Source organism: Fistularia commersonii, chromosome 25 (genome assembly GCF_037954325.1).
Source record: "Fistularia commersonii isolate RoL2024-O1a breed Wild chromosome 25, RoL_Fcom_v1.0, whole genome shotgun sequence".
Taxonomy (NCBI): domain Eukaryota; kingdom Metazoa; phylum Chordata; class Actinopteri; order Syngnathiformes; family Fistulariidae; genus Fistularia; species Fistularia commersonii.
This window is the reverse complement of record NC_141308.1, coordinates 11,303,938-11,324,328: the sequence shown is the minus strand read 5'-3', so window position 1 is coordinate 11,324,328 and position 20,391 is coordinate 11,303,938. Positions and strand designations below refer to the sequence as shown.

Here is a 20,391-nt window from a genome sequence, read left to right as displayed (position 1 = left end):
AATTCAAATTTTGTTCTGAATTGTAATAATTGAACACAAATAATTTTGTTCAATTGTTTGAAAATACCAAAATAACAAGAACTGTTTTGTGAAAAGCAGTATATTTTGACGAACTCCTCAGATGAAATTTCCTCAGATTATTGACAGGTACTTTTTTATCCCAGGATCAGCAAATTATAAAATTGAGAAATTATTATAGTTTAGATTGTTGCCACTGCTGAACATTAAACTGCCATTTCTTTTACTGCAAAAACAGACATTTTATTAACAGAGCACAGAAATAATAGATTTAAGAACGTTGGTACTAAACATTTTTGTATTAGTGTTTTTAAAGGAGGACACATTAAGTAACATTTTAAAATGAACAGGAACAACAATGGGGAAAACAAAACAAAACAGCAGGTCCATTCAACAACAACAACAAAAAAAAAAAGACATCCACATATCTGCATGTTAATATGCAAAGCAGACAAAGTAATATCGTCAAACCAGGCCTGCACAGGCAACCGATTAAGCAAATAAATCCTCACTGTTCGTGTCCAGCTGCTGTCGGCACACCGGGGATGCCGCCGTACGTGAGGAAACGCCAGGTTCACTGGCGGAGGTTTCTGTGTCAGTGTGTTTTGAGAGCACCTCGGGTCAGACGCCGGCCTATTACTCTATCTTGTGGAGTGACATGGGCAAACCTGGGAGCCCTTTGGACCAGCGATGCCTCCGTTCTACTCTCCGTTTTATCGCTTTCGACCTCGGCTCATTTCAAGATAACCAAAGTTGAACTGATTTACGTGTGTTTTGTAAAGAAGGTAAAGCCTAACAGCAAGTCTCCAACTCCTTCACTTTGCAAACTGATAATTTCCTACTTGGTGTGAATAATTTGGGTTATTTATTCCTCACTTTAAAAATGGCTTAAAAAACCAATGGTGTATCGCACGCAGTGATAATTAATATTCTGGTGCACTTTTTTTTTTTTTCGGTTCCAAAATGTGCAAATTTTGGAGTCCAATCGCCTCATTAGATTTTGCAAAACTTTAAGATTAGTTTATCTCATTCTTCAATAGTGAATCAAAACCACCACTCTTATTATTATGCATCTTCTTTAAAAAAAGAATGATATTTATTATCACATAACTCCTTTTCGGGGGGATTTTATCAATGTTTTACTCAAATTTTCAAGGGATTGAGATGCATATTTTGTTCTGGTGTGCAAATTTGTTTGTTTTCAAAATGAACTTAGTGCGAGAGTAGCAGATATTCACACCAGTGTCAAGAGGTGCCTTGCAGACGCCTCACATTATTTCATATTCACCAGGTTTCAGTGAAAACACACTGCAGAACGCAGTCAAAAAAAAAAAAAAAGTGAAGCCTCTTTAAATTTCAGAGAGAGTATTGAACCCATTTTTCAACTTTTTGAATGGATCCCGTGATACAGGGGAACACATCACGGCGGTGTCAACACATCGAGCGGGAAATCCAGGAGAATTATTTTTCAGGTAAAGGATAAACAACAAGAAGGGGACAAAGACTCCTGAGGGATAAAATAATGTCAGTAGAATTGTAAAAACGTCACATGGACGTGACCTTGGAGGATTTACGCGTTCTCCAAGTGACCTTATGGTCAAACATTATGAACGAAACATGTTCAGCGGTTTCATTCGGTCGTTTTATACTCCTGGTCAATAGCGATAAACGCAGAAAAAACATTAAAATACAATCAGTAGAATGAGATATAAAAACCCATCGCCATCCCAGCGTCAAGCTGCACCTTCCCACTCGCCTTAAAGATTCTGAATGAATTACAATCTCAGATCTTTCTGCAAAAAAATCCCGCCAGGAGCAGTGGTGTCTTCAGTCTGAGGTAGAAAGCGTTGCGGCCTCCCTCGGCCAGCCAGGGGATCGCGGCCGCTTCCCTGCTACATGCCGGCGATTTTCCTGAAAGAGGGGACGAAGACCACGCACTGGTCCACCTTGTGTTTCTCCAGGTTCCTCAAGATCCTGAACGTCTTGCCGCACTTGGTGCAACTGAAGGGTTTTTCTCCCGTGTGGAACCTCAGGTGCGCCTTGAGGTTGTCCCGCAGGCGGAAGCTCTTGCCGCACTGCGTGCACGAGTGCGGCCGCTCGCCGGTGTGGAACCTCAGGTGGCGGCAGAAGCTCTTCCTCAACGCGAACGTCTTGGGGCACTGCGAGCACGCGTACGGCCTCTCGCCCGTGTGAAAACGCTCGTGGCGCCGCAGAACCTTCCTCCGCTTGAACGTCTTCCCGCAGCTGTTGCACTCGTAGCCGTCGTGGGACGGGGGGACGGTATTTTTCAGCTGCCACACGCCGTCTCCGCACGGGGAGAAGCAGCAGAGGCGGTGGCCTGTGTGCGCGCCTTTGTGGCGGCGCAGGTCTTTGGGTATCGAGCATCCTTTCGGAGCGGCGTCGCTCTCCTGCTCCCCGGGCGGCGCCGCCGTCTCGGGCGTCGTGAGGAAATTCACCAGCTGGACCGCGCAGGGTCGGCTGAGCTTCGTGTCCGGGGAGGTCAGCTTCAGTTTTATCTGAAGGTGGTTCTTGGTCTCCAGTGGCGAGTGGATCCTCTCCCAGACCCCCGTCTGAGACGGGGTCACCGCCCCGTCGAACTTGGAGGGGCTGTAGGCGGTGCCGCTGGCGGTGCTGACGCAGGACGGCTGGGGCTCGGCTCGCACCGGCACCTCCGAGCTGTCCGGCTTATGAACGTGGGTGTCGGGTTTCAGGATCAACGGGCAGACGTACTTCTTCTGGTTCCCGGTGGCGGCGTCACTCATGTCCGGACTAATCACCAGGATCTTCTCTTTGACTGGAGAACTCTGCGGGGGCCCGCGCTTTGGATCTGCAGGGATAAAAACACGGATGAGTCAGGACGTCGTTGCACCTCGACGATCGAACTCTGAGGTCCTCCGGTCAATAAGGTCAATAAACATGTTTGCTTTGTAAACATGTTTATTAACAGGTGCCATTTTTTGGGGGTCCTCCGGGAATGAATGAATGTGAGATGGGCAATGTGGAAGTCTCCCTGTCTCTGAGTGAAAATATACTTGTTTCCACAGCCAGCACGGGTTTAAGGCGACATTCACAGTCTCAACAAGTTGAAGAATGAGAGCGGAGGTGAGATCCGATCGGTGTGGCCGAGAGCCGGCTTTAAATTCCCTCTTGTGATTGGATGCCGCGGGAAAAACGGACTGAGAGGTGAAGTGCGAAGGCGATGGGGAGAAACAATGCAGCAGTGACGAAGCCGTCGATTCTGGCTTTGTGTGTCAACGGTCTTTTTAGCTTCGAAACTTTTGCCTCGTTCATAATTCGAAGGAAGACGTTTGACAATCAGAACCACACTTCAATTTAGTTGGTTTTCAGGCATACTTATGACCGTGCATGTATGGGTTGTTGTCAACTCGCTGTCGCACAGGACTTGATGGTGGAATGAGGAAGTGCGGGAGTCTAAACAGTAAGCGGTTAGTAAAGAAGAAGTGGGAGAATGAAGGGACTGAAAAGAAGGGACAGGAGTAAAGGGAGATACAGCGTAAGGTAAAGAGGTAGCAAAGGCAAAACATGGCGTACGATGACTTGTATGCTCGGTTGGACAGGAAGAAGGGAGTGATTTACCCAGGCTGGCAAATCAGAGAGATAAAGATGGAAAGGATGTACAACAGGTCCGGGTGATTAAGGATAGAGAGGGAAATCGACAGATGCTAGAAGAGTGATGGGAAGATGGAAATAGTGCTTTGAAGAGCTGAGGAATGAGGAAAATGAAAGCAAGGGACGGGTAGAAGAGGTGACTTGTAGGCCACAAAGTAGCAGAGATTGGTAAAAGTGAACTGAGGAAGGCATTGAAGAGGATGAGGAATGGAAAAGCAGTGGGTCCTACTGCTATACCTGTGGAGGTAATGTCTAAGAGAGGCAGTGGTAGAGTTTCTGACTAGATTATTGAACAGGATCTTAGCGAGTGAGAAGATGCCTGAGGAATGGAGAAGTGTGGTGGTGCCCATTGGTGCGCAGAATTGCGGCAACTAGAGAGGGATAAAGTTGACGAGTTGTACGATGAAGTTATGGGAAAGAGTAGTGGAAACTAGACTGAGAGCAGAAATCAGCATTTGTGAGAAGCTAGCAGGCTTCATGCCTAGAAAGAGTACTACAGATGCAGTATTTGCTTTGAGAATGCTGACAGAGAGGTAGAGAAGGCCAGAGGGAGCTGCATTGCGCTTTTGTAGACCTAGAAAAAAAACCGACAGGGTGCCATTAGAGAAACTCTGGTATTGTATGAGGAAGTCTGGAGTGGCAGAGAAGAATGTAAGACTGGTGCAGGACATGTATGCTAGCTGTGAGACAGTAGTGAGGTGTGCTGTAGGGGTAAAAGAGAAGTTCATGGTGGAGGTGGGACTCCATCAGGGATCAGCTCTGAGCCCCTTCTTGTTTGCAGTGGTGATGGATAGGCTGACAGATGAGGTGAGACAGGAATCTCCATGGACCATCACGTTTGCGGATGACATCTGTAGTGAGAGCAGAGAACAGGTTGAGGGAAAATCTAGAGAGGTGGAGGTATGCTCTGGAAAGGAGAGGAATACAGGTTAGTCGCGGGAGGACAGAATATATGTGAAAATATGAATATATGTGTGTGAATGAGAGGAACCCGGGTGGAACAGGGAGTGGAGATCAGGAAGTTGGAGGATTTCAAGTGACAATGACAAAAAGAAAGCAGGCGGAGCTACTAGAGGTCGTGGAGATGAAGATGCTGAGGTTCTCTTTGGGAGTGACCAGGATGGATAGGATCAGGAATGAGTCCATCAGAGGAACGGCGGATGTCAGATGTTTTGGAGAGAAGGTCAGAGAAGCCAGACTGAGATGGTTGGTTCATGCACAGAGGAGGGATAGTTAATATATTAGTAGACGGATAGTGGAATTGGAGCTGCCAGGCAGGAGGTCTAGAAGACCAAAGAGAAGATTTATGGACGTAGTGAGAGAGGATATGAAGGTAGTTGGTGTGAGAGAGGAGGATACAGAGAATAGGGTTAGATGGAGGAGGTGGATTTGCTGTGACGACATCTGAAGGGAAGGAGGACACTTATCTGGGTGTGATCACATGTTCCACCATGTTTACAAAGTTCAGCTCTTCTTCTAAACTGTTTGCTCGCGCAGCTTCTTTTCTTCATCATATTGTTTGTGCAAGCATGCGCTTATCAGTCATAATTCACATATGGCCTTTTGCATTGGGCAGCTTATTAACCCTCGAGGGGCCGGGAGGATTAGGACTCGTTTGATGTGGTCACGGTTTAATCCAAACGCCGGGTTTCCATCTGTCTGGCTTTATGTGCGAAAAAAAACGAGACATTCACGGACCCGAGTCTGCGTAGTTCAAGACGGGAAAACTAAAATCACTCTCCAGAAAAGTCTGATTCTTTCGGGTGTCGTCGGAGTGTGTCGGAGTGTGTCGGCCCGGTCTTACCCGGCTCGACGGATTCGGTCTGCGGATCCTCGGCAGCTGGACACTCGGCGTCGAGGAAGCTCAGCTCCACCATGTTGACGGTCCCGTTCCCCGCCTGTTGGATGGGAGACACAGAAGAAATTGAAGGGGGACCGGGTTCTCCTGGGGGGATAATCTGATGCCACCCTGAAGGCTTTGTTTCTCGTGTTTGCACAGTCAGCCATGGTATTCTCATGCATGCAAACACATGTTTGTGCCAGAAATGCAAATAAGTATAAAACCATAGCAGTTTCTGCACCAGCCTGGTGACAGCTGGTTGTAACCAAGTTTAATAAAGCGCTCTGGAGAACAATATCTGTCTGAAAATCAGAACAGAGCTGCAAATTTAGGATAAATTGCCTCAAAAAACAATGAAAGGTTCTCAGGGTGAAGTTGAGTTACTTGTTGTTTTTCCTTTAAACACCACAAGGTGGTTTTATGGAGTGTTATGCTGATACAATGGGATGGAAATTTATATTTAAGTCAATCGCACATCTGCAGCCAACAGGAAATAATGGATCATGGTATTTACCGATTTGGTCTTTGAGAAATTTACTAATGTTGATATTTAGTTTTCGAATAATAATAACAATAACTAACAATAAAAACAATAATAAGAATCATAATAATTATATTTACCTTTATTATTGCCGCTGGTGGACGGCAGTCTACTGCTCATGGTTCATCCATGATGGGTTAATTGCAGAGAACGAATTTCCCCATGAGGGATTCATAAAGAATAAATTATTATCACTATTATTATCAGTTTTTCTACACCATTGACACACTAACCACCTATGATCACTTGTTATAAATACATTTCCCTGTCATCATTCTGACAAATTGTCCGTTTTAAATTACACTACCGATTTATCCCAGTCTTCCCAATTCTTGGCAATGAAACGGTCAGTGAATACTTCGTTCCTGCTTTTAGTCTCCCTACAGGATCTTGTGATTCAAGGAAATGTGATGTTGTTATTGTTGTTGTTGTTGTTATTCTTGTTGTTGCGTTGTTCGGCCACCAGGGGGCGCCAGATGGCCGACGAGCTTCACCCCGGAGGAAATTCCTCCGGAGAAGAAGATTGAGAAGTACAGAAGTATAGATGTCTAGATAAGGGATTCTTTCTTAAGAAATATTTAATTTTAATAGAAAATAATATATAACTTCACTCTCCCACACAGATATAAATAGATTCATTATAATATTCAATGCTGACTAAAACACAGCATCCATCCACCATCCAAAAATATTCATGTTTTTACAAATTCTATTTATTAAAGTGTCGGGTGATGTGTGAGAAAAGAGGGTCGGCCAGAAAGGAAAAGAAAAGGCGTAGAGGACGAAGATGAGACCAGCGATCGTCTGGTTTGGAGACATTGAGGAGGTACAGGTGAAGATGTGGAGGTTTTCTTTGGGAGTGAGGAAAGCTCTGGAGATCCAGTCAGATTAAGATGGTTTGGAGATGGACAGAGGAGGGAAGGATGAAGTTAGTTGGTGAGAGGAGAAGGTTAGATGGATTCATGTTTCTATAACTGACTGATTTCTCACTACATAAACTGAAACCTATGCTGCTACTTTGTTTGCTTAGTGTTAGGAAGCATATTGTCTTTGTATTGCGGAATTTTATCCTGTAACCTTGGGAAAGGGAGAAATTTCTCAATTCCCTTTTTTTGTCTGCAACATGTGGAAAAATAGGCAGTAAAGCAGACAAATAATATGGGAGGCAGATGATTCGCCCCCGAAGGGAGCAGCCCATGGGAAAAGAGGATCTTCGTCTTATGAGTTTCACAGTTGCAGACTTAAAACTGGAAGTCAGAAGGAAATCTTGAGTCTTACTGGAGTCGCAATGCATTCCTGTCATCTTGGTTGTTAAATGTAAGCTGGTAATCTTAAGTCTTAGCGTAGTCCGAACTCAGTTCTTTCCTCGTCTTAAGGTTGACCACAATTAACAACATCCCGATCAATATGAACCGCCCAGGAAGAGGAGTGGATGGAGGAGAACAGCCAGGCTTGGACGATGTCAACTCTTCAATGTACAACCAACAACCAAATGGCAAAGAAAAAGCGTTTAATAATAATAATGATAATAATACAATTAATTTAAGGTGCCCTATTGATGCTAGAGTTCTTCTCTTTCCAGCTTTCCCCTTCAGGTGTTGCCACAGCGAATCAACCTTCTCCATCTAACCCTGTTCTATGTATCCTCCTCTCTCCCACCAACTTACTTCATATCCTCTCTCACTACGTCCATAAATCCTTTCTTTGGTCTTTGTCTAGACCTCCTGCCGGGTGCTCCAGCTCCATCTCAGTCTGGCTTCTCTGACCTTCTCTCCAAAACTTGCTCGAATGATAGACTCATTCCTAATCCTATCCATCCTGGTCACTCCCAAAGAGAACCTCAGCATCTTCATCTCTGTGACCTCCAGCTCTGCCTCATGTCTTTCTTCATTTGTTACTGTTTCTAGTCCATACGCCTTTCCTTTCATTCTGGCTGACAGTCTTCTATCTCATGGTACCCCTGACACTTTTCTCCACTCATTCCAACCTGCTTGAACCCGTTTCTTTATCTCTTTGCCACACTCTGGACTGTTGATCCTAAGTACTTGAAATCCTCCAGCTTCTTGATCTCCACTCCCTGTAGCCACACCGTTCCCTGGGTTCCCCTCATTCACATACATTTTGTCTTGCTGCGACTAACCTTCATTCCTCTCCTTTCCAGAGCATACTTCGACCTCTCAAGATTTTGCTCAACCTGTTCCCTGCACTCTCTACAGATCACAATGTCATCTGCAAACATCATGGTCCATGGAGATTCCTGTCTAACCTCATCTGTCAGCCTGTCCATCACCACTGCAAACAAGAAGGGGGCTCAGAGCTGATCCCCGATGAAGTCCCGCTTTCACCTCGAACTTCCCTGTTACCCCTACAGCACACCGTACCAGTGTCTCACAGCTAGCATACATGTCCTGTGCCAGTCTAAAGTACTTCTCGGCCACTCCAGACTTCCTCATACAATACCAGAGTTTCTCTCTCGGCACCCTGTCGTATGCTTTTTCTAGGTCTACAAAAGCGCAATGCAGCTCCCTCTGGCCTTCTCCATTAGCATTCTCAAAGCAATTACTGCATCTGTAGTACTCTTCCTTGGCATGAAGCCATACTGCTACTCATAAAATGCTGACTTCTGCTCTCAGTCTAGTTTCCACTACTCTTTCCCATAACTTAATTGTACGGCTCATCGACTTTATCCCTTTATAGTTACCGCAATTCTGCACATCCCCTTTATTCTTAAAAATGAGCAACATCACACTTCTCCATTCCTCAGGAATCTTCTCACTCTCTAAGATACTATTTAATTATCTAGCCAGAAATTCTACAGCTGCCTCTCCTGGAGACTTTCACACCTCCACAGGTATATCATCAGGACCAACTGCCTCACTTCACTTTTACTAATCTCTGCTACTTTGCGGTCTACAATAGTCACCCCTTCTACTCATCCCTCACTTTCATTTTCCTGATTAATCAGCACCTCAAAGTACTGTTTCCATTTTCCCATCACTCTGCTAGCATCTGTCAATACATTTCCCTCTCTATTGTTAATCACCCAGACCTGCTGTACAACCTTTCCATCTCTATCTCTGTTTTTCCAACCGGGATAAACCCAGACTCTTGCCTTTCCTCTTCACTCCCTGCTTCCGAAAACGCCCTCCTACTCTCCTTCTTTAACCCACAGTAGCCCAATTTCCACTGGTAGCCTGCAGATTATCATCACCCTTGGCGGTAATTGTTAACCTGGGCCTCGACCGATTTGGTGTGAGATTCCTAGGTTCGATTCACATGTTTGGTTTTGGCACAAGTTTTACACTGGATGCCGCCGCCACATAAATAAAGTTTTTCTGATTCGGATTCTTGGACTGAAATAGCAAAGGCTCGGTTAACACTGTACAGTAATGAAAAATTGCTAAAAAACTAATTATAGTTTTTCACAAGTCTTTTTAAAGTCTTTATATGGGAGATCCACAATCTTTGTAAAGTCCCAGTCTCAGCAAGATTAGACTTTAGACTCTAAAAACTAGTTTTAAGATGTGAGCTGGTGTGATTTGATAGTTATACACCCGTCTTGTTAAAATCTTTAGTGTTTGGCGCACACGTGTCAACCTCAAGGCCTGCGGGCCAAATATGGCCTGCAAAACATCTTAAAAGGTCTGAATGTCTTAAAATAAATAAGTCAAACGCAAATTGATGTGGATACACTGCAATCTAATGGTGGGATGCTGTCACTTCAAGGGTAAAATGATCAGCATGAATTGTGGGAAATGTGGTTTATGGACAATGCGTGCGTTTGACTTATTTTAAGACCAATTAAGACGTTCTCGCGGGCAACAGAAAATGACGAGGCGGGCCACATTTTGCCCGCGGGCCTTGAGATTGACACATGTTATCTATGCAAATGCACTTGTAACATTATTACATGAATAATTGTTTTCCTAAAGGGCCACATGTAACAGTAGGAGTATAAATGTAACCTAATGTTAAATAAATGTGACTACTCCTTACTTCCCGTCATCTACTGCATGACTGTTAGCCCTGAGTTTGAATTCTGCTTCGTAAACATGTTTATTAATAGGTGCCATTTTTGGGGGTCCTCATACACATAAATGTAGGGTAATATTATGTTGAAGCGTACCAGAATTACAAAAAGTGGCGGACCTAAGCGTACTATGTACTGTTCGCGATAGAGGACACCTGAAGTTTGTGTATTCCAGCACTTCTGACGTTGCAACCCATATTCAACCAAAGACCAATTTCAAACACAACATCCCTGTGTCAGGTGGGAACGGTCCGACAATCAATCGAGCGGAGCTGCTTCGTTACCAAAGTCGCACTAAAACATTTGGACAGATTTTTGAGCGTGGTGTGCCTCATAAATTTCAGGGGCGGCGTGGCGCAGTACATAGAGCAATCGTTTTTGGAACTGAACTGGTTCGATTCCCGGCTCCTCCTAGTGCAGACCTGGGCATTTTACAGCCCGCGGGCCACATCTGGCCCACTTCTCTTTTTTATCCGGCCCGCCAAACTATTTTCTTTAAATATTTTAATAAGTATTTTCAATCAATATTGAATTTAGAAACTCATTATTTTTTCCTTTTGTTTAATTTTGTATGGATGGTTACATACAAAATAATGTCGACATATTTATATGACCATGATTTTAATGTCGAATAAAACGGCAAAACATTTAAATTGCAATTTTCATTTTGTTCATTTTACTTGATACCTAGTTGACCCGTGCATAAAAAATTAAATAAGAAATATGGCTCACCAGTCAAAATAACTGCCCACCCTTGTCTTAGTGTGTGTCTGAGTTTTGTTGAGCAAGACACTGAACCCCTAACGCTGGTGGATGGCAGCCACCGTGGTGCATCCATGATAGGTTAATTGCAAAGAACTAATTTCCCTGCAGTGATTTATAAAGGATAAACTATTTATTATCAAAATTGGTTGGAGGTCAGTAAGCACAACAACTACTCATCCATACAACGCGCGGCTGATTTTTGAGAAAATGCAAGGATTTTAAGTGCGCATTATAGTGCAAAAAATACGGTAGAAGTAGTGTGTCTTCAGAAAACACACCAGCACTCATAGGCTTTACATCACAAAAGGAGACACACAAAATCAATTCCCTACCCCCCTCTCAAGCAACCCCCCCGCTGACCTGTTCCTTCACAGGGGGCCACTGGGGGTCAACGCAGGCGCCGCCCGGGGCCAGGAGAATGAGGCCGGCCTCCACCTCCACCTCCAGGCAGTCACCCCCCGACAGGACCAGCGGACCTGCGGAGAAGAGAAGGGGATGATGAAGAGGAGTTGGAGAAAGAAGGACGTGCATTCCTGCACACCGTGCATGTAAACAATGTTTAAATGCCGCACGTGACCCCGGAAATGGGCTTCGCGTTCGCGGCTAAGCGGAAACAGGAAGTGGTAGCGTTTAAAAGAAAAAACAAAAACCCGTACCAGACAGCTCCACGTCCTCGTCTACTTGCACACCGATGCTTCGTCTCCTCTCCCCGGCGCACGGAGCCGTCACTGGAGTCGTAGCCGCCGTCGCCGCCGCCTCGTCCGGGGCTTCGCTCCTCGTCCCGCCGCCGGTGCGGCCCGTTTCCACATCCGCGGCTCGGTATCTGCTCTCGAACAGTTTGGTTAACTCCACCGTGGCGACTTTAAGCAGTGCGCCGAGCACGGACTCCACCTGCGCCTGGATGTTCATGACGCCAGACGACATTTTGAGTTCGTAAAAGAAAACAAAAATAAGCTAAACGGCCACCATAAAAGAGAAATAAAATCAACCGCGAATTAGCGGAGGGGTTTATTTACCGTCACGGACGGCCACATGGCTCGCGCACAGAAGGGGCGTGTCGCGCACCGGCGCAAGCGCGTCAGACACTCTTTGGGAGGAGACAATACGCATGCGCAGTTCGCAATTTGTAGTTTTTTCCCCCTACCCGGCTTGAATTACCGCTCCTGTCTGTCTTTGATTAAAGTCATTAAATTAATTTCTCATTTCATAATTTAAAAGGAAAAGAGAACAATTTTAGCAGAACAAATATGTAAATTAAAGTTGTTTTTAAGTATAAATGTAAAGTTCTACACTAAAAATTCACAAACAAAAATAATTAATAATACAAATATCGTTTTTGGAAAACGATAAAAGTCAAAATATATTTGAAAGACTTCTTCCCATTTTGTCGCTGAAAACTGTTGTGTGCCTCAAATGATTTTTAATGTATCTGTTTTCTAAACCTATTGAATTCAACCTTTTTCAACACGCATCTATCTTTTTTTTCTACTTGATCTTGTTCACATGCTCTATCTTTCTACATTTATACAAATTCATCGACTTCACTTCTGGTCTTATAGCATCGTGATTCCAGTCCTCTGTATTTATACAACATAAAGTATTGATAATAAAGTAGAAGCTTCAGGTTCCCACCTCAGACTCCCATCTGGTGACGGATTGACCGAGACAACTCAAAAAACAACAAAAAAAATAAATAAATAAAAATCCTACAATTTGGCAGGACTTTCAAGATCCCAATAACTGAATGTTTCTCTAATGAATGCAAATGCACAGTCATAAATTCCCAGTGTGAAGCTCAAACACGCGACCGACAAAACATCTGTCTCGACTCAGATCGATGTTTTATCCATTTCTGCGAGTTTCACATGCACATACACAAACTGTTATGGGGCTTCCGTCCAAGCTGTCGTTTATTTAAGACTTCACAGTAAGTAATTTCTCTTACAAAAATATAATATGGCTGTTGTTATATTTCATCATTGTAGAAAACATCCATGTGATGTACTGCAATTGTAATTACATTGGTTTCACAGAGTATTCTGGTGATACACAGCACCCGTCAGGAAAGCCTGCTAGCACCCTCCGATTCGACCGTGGTGGTTTTTGACGCCGGGGATGAACAAGTATATAGGTGAACATAAATAAAAACATCAAACTGCGAGAGACACCACAGGCAGACTCTGGTATAGTGTAAACAACATGGCAACCCTCCAGTGCTTCGGAAAATATAAACTTTAATCCCTTTATTGAAATAACTTTATTGCACCAATGTTACACGGAGGAGGAAAGGCGCTCTGGGATCTCGTAGTTTGTTACATGGAGGATGAGAGGAGAAAGCGGAGAGGGGCGGGACAAACAGCGATGGAATATTATTCTGTGAGATGACGTGTGATGATGATGTGGTGATGAAATGGTGAGATTTATTGATGTGTCACAAAAGCAGGTGGCGTTGGAGTGAATGATGTTGATTCTCGAAACTGTGTTGGTCAGACTTTAAGAGTGAATGATGACTCAGCGAATTAATAGTCGTCGTCGTCGTCATCATCGTCGTCGTCATCGTCGTCATCGTCGTCGTCGTCATCATCATCATCGTCATCATCGTCATCATCATCATCATCATCATCATCATCATCGTCATCATCATCATCATCATCATCATCATCATCATCATCGTCGTCATCGTCGTCATCATCATCATCGTCATCGTCATCATCATCATCATCATCATCATCATCATCATCATCATCATCGGGATCAATTTCACCGGACAGGGCGTCTTCGATCCAGTCCTCCAGCTCGTCCACGGATGGCAGGTCATCGTCGTCGTCAATGTCCATCCACACGCTGTCGGACTGCAGAGACACAGGCAATTGTGGCAGCTGCTAACTCGTACTTTTAAATATTAGAGGGGAACGGACACCCTTTGACCCCACGGACGACTAGTTTTGGTCTGACAGAAAATGTGTGAAGTGCCACAGCACGAGTTAGGAGAGAATAAACAACAAGAAGCCCCCACTTGTCACTTTCGGAGGCACTTTTTTTGATGGGTATTGTTGTTTTGTGGGTAAATTCAATGGAATTGACAGACGTCAACTCGACCATCCCAAAATACTATGATACTTTAATCTCCGGATGATAAGCTGCCACTTTTTTCACATGCTTTTAGCACTACGGCTTAAATAAATACTGGACTATTGAGCACACCTCAATACACGCCGCACCGGATAGCCCATCGCTATCTCAGGCTTCTTCCTGCGCACTAAAACTGTCAAAGTCAATTTCTTCGGTGTCAGAGTTGAACGGACCCAGAATTTCCCGGTCATTTCATCGGTCCGATGTGACGAGGATAAACGTTTTAGCAGCGTGAAGCACATTAGCGTCCCCCCCACCCAAAAAGGCCATATATTAGCCGCATCGCTGTTTACCTGAAAAAAGTCGCGGTTTATCGTCCGGAAATTACGGTAAATGAAGCGGCTAATTTTTATGGGCTAATAAGCTTCATGTCGCCAAATGAGTTAACCTCGTAACATAAGACCAATGAAATTACTGTGAAATTCCGACAGTTGTAGATGTTACTAGTAAGTTTGTAATTAAAAGATTTAAAAATGTTTTTGTGTAACATCTCTGTATAAATATCTGGTTACCACGTGGACACCTGCGGCTTATGGACAAGTGCGGCCTTTATATGTACACATATATTTATATTTATTTATAATTTTTTTTATATTGAGGTGCGCTCAATAGTCCAAAGGTTACTGTACTCTACGATGCTTTTAGTGTGCGCATGAATGTTATTTCAAGGAAATAGAACTCACGTCGTCGGTGTCCACGATACCGATCTGTGGGGAGGACAGGTCGATTCCGAAAGTCTTCTCCCAGTGGGGCACGAGCTGGTGGGGGAGGAAATAAATGAGCGTTGCGGCGAATACCTGCCACGGTTAAATTCTGCCATAGCAGAATTGGAAATGGTCTCACCAGGGGGAAGTCATCGGGGTCGATCCAGATGATGCTGAGGTGAGGGTGGTCTGTGTTGTCCTTGGCAACCTGCTTCAGGATCTCCAAGAACTCATAGCCGTCTGAAGGGAGAAAAAGATGACCTCGCGTAAGCAAAGAGCGGTAGTGGCTTTTTGAGGGTCTTCGGATTAATCCTGTCTTCAGTCCAGATTAGATGTAGAAAAGGTCACTCTGTCAGGGCCGATTGGATCGCAGTTGGATCATTTTCACATTGGGTTCACCTGGATCGGACTCCTCGGCAAAAGCCACGATATGCTCATCTTCATCGCCGTCGTCATCCTGCGGAAAGAATAAGACATGAACGGGAAAATCCGACGAGAAATCCCTGGATTCCTCGCTACCTGAAACTCGGATTGCGGAGGGCGTCGATGTTCTCACCCAGATTTCGTACATGTTGTGTGGCTGCAGCTTCCTCAGGGTTGGTCTTCAAGACAAACAGAGGAGTCAGGCTACGCTTTTAACACTTCTGGTTTCAGAGGATAATTGTCCAACGGCGGGTCAAGACTCACCGGTCATTGTCTTCGATGAATTTTACCAGCTCCTCCTCAGTGTAAGGCTTCCCGGGGATGAGAACTGGCTCGTCCATAAAGGGTTCATACAGGTCCACCTCATTGATCTTCAGCTCCAGGCTCCGGGCCACCTGGTGAGACAAACGTGAGATCAGGGATCAAAACCTGTGTGCCGAGCAAAATGAACCAGATTCTCCATATTTGAAACCCCAAAGTGTCAGCAGAGGCTCGCATCTTTTTTCAGTGGTTGACGTTTTGGATCACGGCATTGTTTATCTGAAGATATGTGGATTCGTTGTCCCGTTGGCGACCCACCTTGGGGTTGAACGTGGCGAAGAACTTGATGTGAGGGTGGAACTCCTCGGCAGCATCGGCGAAAGCCTCGAAATCTGAAAAGGCGCAGAGATGAACTCTCCCAAGAAACACCCCGGACCGACAGAACCAATGTGCAGCTCAGACTCAAATCAACCTGCCCGGAACCCGAGGGTTTGCTTTGTTACGGCGCGTCTTGTTTTTTCTCGCTTTTGATTTCCAAAAATGCGCACCATGATTGGGGCCAAATGTGAAATGGTTTTCTTGTTAACACTTCAAGTTACCAAGGCAAAGTGATACGGGCCTTTGATAGAGGCCGATTACAAGCGACGCTGAAACAGTTACGTAGCTGGTATACTTTTTAGAAGGGATTCACCGGCGGGCAAGTCGATTTGATATCAGCTGTTGAGCAGAGACGGACTGAAACAGGCGATCGCGCCTCCACAGCACAGATTCTTACGTTCTGACTTGTGACTCTTAAAGTAGCCCACCAATTTGATGTCCTCATCGAGGTTGTGAAAGCCCCTCACCTCCCTGGTGTTGTCGAGAAATTCCACGGGGTCTTCGAGGACCTGGGAAGGAAGAGAAGCAGAAGTCTGAGATGCTGCCCGGCGTCTCTCGGACGAAGAAACCGTGGACTTTTTCTCGCTGATAACTGGTAGCTATTAACTGGGAGACTATATCCTCACGAACATCAAAGATGAACTCCACAAGAGTGTCCGCTGCCAGTTCTCCGTCGTACTCTACCACCTCGTCGTCCGTGAAGATGAAAATGCTGTCGGACTCGACCAGGCCTGGGGTGGGAGGGGAGAGCAGACGGCCATGTTGAACTCGGCCCCAAATCCCGAGCCCTCCGCGTTTTGCAGTTCTTAAGTAAGTCGTGATTTGTCGAAATTCAGGCCTGTGACAAGTCTACAAGTCTTGTCCCAAGTCGCTGTTTCGCAAGTGTCGATACCGTGCCGCGTCTTAAGAATCAACAAAACTCAAAGTCGTCTCCAAGTCAGATCCAGGCCGCAGATACGTTATAAAGAAATCCGAGCGTTAATTAAACACGTCGGTTTTTTAGGTGTATTTGGGTGATTGGGTGACATGTGATTGGTGTTAAAGTCAAGCTTCCGATGTCTGTCAATTATCCCTTAAGGACATTAGGTGAGGAAAACGAAAGCAGACCGGGAGGTTTATTTTCCCAGCCATGAGACGTTTACCCAATTTTTTCGCCACGGCTTTGTCCTGTTTTGCATCGATGAGGCCAAATCCAATGTCCTCATCGTCGAACTCGTCCAGCACCTGGGCTGCAAGCTGTAACACAAAAGAAGCGGCCCCTGATTCATGGCATTTGAAAACACGCCGTTATTTGCACCTTTTTCCACCAAGTTGCATCGCCTGCGGTGGTTTCATTACCATAAAAGCCTGCTTTTCAGAGCGCTGCTTATGCACTTTCTAAATCTGTATGAAACCCGAACCCTTTGACTGACAGGCGGCTCCACCAATGGTGGTGCCACATTCATGGATGAGGAAGTTAATCAAGGGGGGGTCTCTCTCTCTCTCTCACATACACACACACACACACACACACACACACTCACACGCGCATACACATGCCCCTACACACACACAAACGTGCGTGCACAGTGTTGTTAGAAATCTTGTGAAGCGTCATTTTCTGGCAAATACACTTTGACAGAACAGCTTGTCTTGACAATATACTGAGCCCACGAGGCAATGATTTAATTGATTATAATTAATTCTTGCAACAGATTAGCGTCTGGCCACGTGCAGGTAAGCACATTTTTGAAGAAATTAATATACTACAATAAAATTCATTCATTCAGTCATCAAACCCTTCTTTTTTTTCCCAACAAATGTCACTGCATCGGACCCTGGGGCTTTTTCACGAAGTCCCCACCCTTTTGGCATTTGGGTGGACTAAATTAAACATTTAAAGGGCAAGTGATTACGGCGTGGAAGTCTCTGTGCTGTGTAAGAATTTGGAGAAGGTTAGACTGAAAGCTAAGTTTAATTCAACAATCAAATGTAAATGTTTGATTACATTTCTAATTCAAATATATATATAATTCAAAATGAATAATTTTTAATAATTCCATGTACATACAAACCATAAATTCTAAAAATGCACCTTCCTATGATAATAACTAATAATCTATTACTGTTATTGTCTGACAGATAATAATAATAATTATAATAAAAATGATAATAATAATGTCCCTTCTTGTCCTAACATATTAGTTAATTTCTGGTCTCTGACAAGCGTGAAACCCTGAGTGATTATTTCCTCCCTCTCACATCATCGCTCATTAATTAGCCGCCTCCAACCCCTGGAGACCCATGACCTCTGAGATTTCCAGCTGCTGTTACTAATTATGAAGCCTCATAAATTGTGACTCATAATGCATTCATAAGGAGAAACACAAGCCGTCAGGGAGATCAACGCACCACAAAAGCGGCTCGGGATAAATATAGCGCCAGAGCCACAGCAGCCCAGGGACTATTTTGGTTAAGTGGCGCTGATGCTCAACGCTCCGGGATCCGCTGACGAGCGAAGTGCCGCGAGTGTCGATCACAGCACAGAGCTGAGGCGGCACTACTGGAGCCAGAACCTCCGGGACTGGCTCGGGGCCCTGACACCGAGCTCCCGTACAGAGACACACACAGTCAGTCATGACCTGGTTTTTACTTGTTCATCTCTCCTCGATTATATCGGTTCGTCCCGTTTCCCGGCAAAACCGTGATCAGTTTGATCAGTGTTTTTTTTTTTCGATTTTTCTGAATTTAAGTGTGCACAATTCAAGGCACGGCAGCCCAAATATGGATGCAATGATTATACAAAGCGATTGTCTTTGGAAGACATCGCAGTGGCGGAAATGCACTTTATAAATGGGTAGCTTTAATGTAAGCAGGGAATTAGCAATAATCTTGAGCTTCAGCGTTTAGCGGGTATGTTAGTATTCATTTGGTCAAAATCCGTTTGAAATCTTCATTGAGAAAAATAAGCACCGCCAAACAAATACATCGTATCAACAAAAAGGAAAATAGATTGCAGGTGGGATTCGACCTATAGTATTTTTTTTTTTGTCCTTGCAGCTGCTGAGGTGTCATACGCTGAGTCTTTGTGCCGAGTGATGATGTCATGTGTTTCTGCGAGGAATGTGGCGAAGCGTCGAGTGTGTCGGTGACAGCGGGCCTCCGTGCACGAAGCAGCTGACGGAAGTATGGCAAGTGCATTGGTGGCCACACACACACACACACACACACACACATGCACACATGCAAACACTGTAGACCAGCATTGCCAGAATATAGGATATCCTGAGTCTTCACAGCTCAGCTCTTTACTTCAGGTGGAAGATACCACAGACGACAAACCACCAGACATAATTTTTCCCGTGTCATAGAGTTACTCTCTGATAAACGCTTCAAAAAAAAGGCTATAATTTGCCACCCTGCAAAAAAGTATACATCTGCACATCAAAACATTAAATGTCAATCTTTGCAAACTAGTATGCTGCACCCAGAGTTCCCATCTCAACCCACCTCAAGGGCCAACTCCTCAATCTCAAACTGTCTCTGGGCGACGCGGCTGGATCCGGGATGGTCGTGGTAGTACACCACCATGACGTCGTACTTCTTCATCACGGACTTATAGTTCTTGGCGTTGAGGTTGTGGACGCGGTCCTTGCCATCGTACTCGGGGAAATCCAAGCTGTCCGTGCCCAGTGATATCCCCACGAAAAAAAGGAAGACCCCCGCAAGCGCCCAGGTCCACTTCATGGCTCCTCTCTGAGCGGCTGTGAATGTACGTGGAGTTTCAGAAAATAAAAAGTTTGAATGTATGAGGAACCCCTTTCCAATCCGCGTCACCCAGAAGAGAGCAAGACCAACTCTTGCATCCACCTTATTAAAAACCCCACATGGACAAGTGGTTGTGGGGCGCAGGGTGCAAGAGGGGTTGGGCTAAGTTTGACATAGGTGTGCGTGTCTATGTGGGGTGTCATCGTGCATGAGAAAGATGAGGCGGCGGGGGGCCGGTGCAGTTGCTAGGGTGACACGTCTGTGTGTTGTGCGTGTATTTGACCCCCGTGTTTGAGACATGTCGAAGTGGGTGGGGTGCAGAAATTAGGGACCTCTTCTTCAGTCGGTGCTGGGAAAAGGGAAGACGACGGTCAATAGAAAAAAAAGACGCAGATATGTTTGTAATCGTGTGTGTGTGACAACTTCTCCGCAAAACAAATAGTGTAATGTGTTGGATTCGGCGGCGCCCGCGGAGATGAAGTCCCCTTTTCCCTTATTAAGTGTAGATGGAGGTTTGGATCTCAGCTAAAAATAATGGACGCGGGACATATCAGGAGCCGGGTGCCGGTGTCTAATTTTCTACCGCTGGCATCGGCTCAGAGCGAGAATGTGGCAGTAGGTCACTCGGGGACAAGACGCAAGGAAAGGGAGGAGAGCGGGAAGGAGAGGAGGAGAGGGTGGGGCACCTGCGAAGGAGTCAAGGGCCGAGAAAAATGTCATTTCGTGCCAGCTCGAAAAGAAACGGGAGCGTGACTGGCTTTTTAAGATTCTTTTCACTCTTCACCGTTTGTGCGTGCAGCACATGTGGGACCTGTTCATGTGTGCATGAGAGGATCACCTGCGATATTACCTTACAAATTGAAAGGGAAGAGGTGGGCTATAAATAAATATACAGGCCCCGGCAGGATCGTAGTTCTTGGTT

General features: G+C 45.1%; 2 protein-coding genes across 2 annotated transcripts; both read right to left on the bottom strand.

Moving 5' to 3' along the window:
* Positions 1-235: 235 nt before the first annotated feature.
* On the bottom strand, positions 236-11,860 carry LOC147219293 (uncharacterized). Its single transcript, XM_086172941.1, has 4 exons — positions 11,481-11,860; positions 11,185-11,300; positions 5,453-5,546; positions 236-2,845 (listed from the first exon to the last, which is right to left on the bottom strand). The coding sequence occupies exons 1-4, from the start codon at positions 11,746-11,748 to the stop codon at positions 1,911-1,913; spliced, it is 1,413 nt and encodes a 470-aa protein (XP_086029067.1). The 5' UTR covers positions 11,749-11,860; the 3' UTR covers positions 236-1,910.
* A 1,178-nt stretch (positions 11,861-13,038) lies between these two features.
* Positions 13,039-19,603, bottom strand: casq1a (calsequestrin 1a). The gene is made up of 11 exons (XM_086172928.1): positions 19,212-19,603; positions 16,865-16,958; positions 16,353-16,453; positions 16,120-16,231; positions 15,663-15,736; positions 15,348-15,478; positions 15,217-15,262; positions 15,060-15,117; positions 14,800-14,900; positions 14,640-14,714; positions 13,039-13,676 (listed from the first exon to the last, which is right to left on the bottom strand). Exons 1-11 carry the CDS (start codon positions 19,446-19,448, stop codon positions 13,344-13,346), a joined length of 1,362 nt encoding a protein of 453 aa, XP_086029054.1. The 5' UTR covers positions 19,449-19,603; the 3' UTR covers positions 13,039-13,343.
* Between the last annotated feature and the right edge of the window lie 788 nt (positions 19,604-20,391).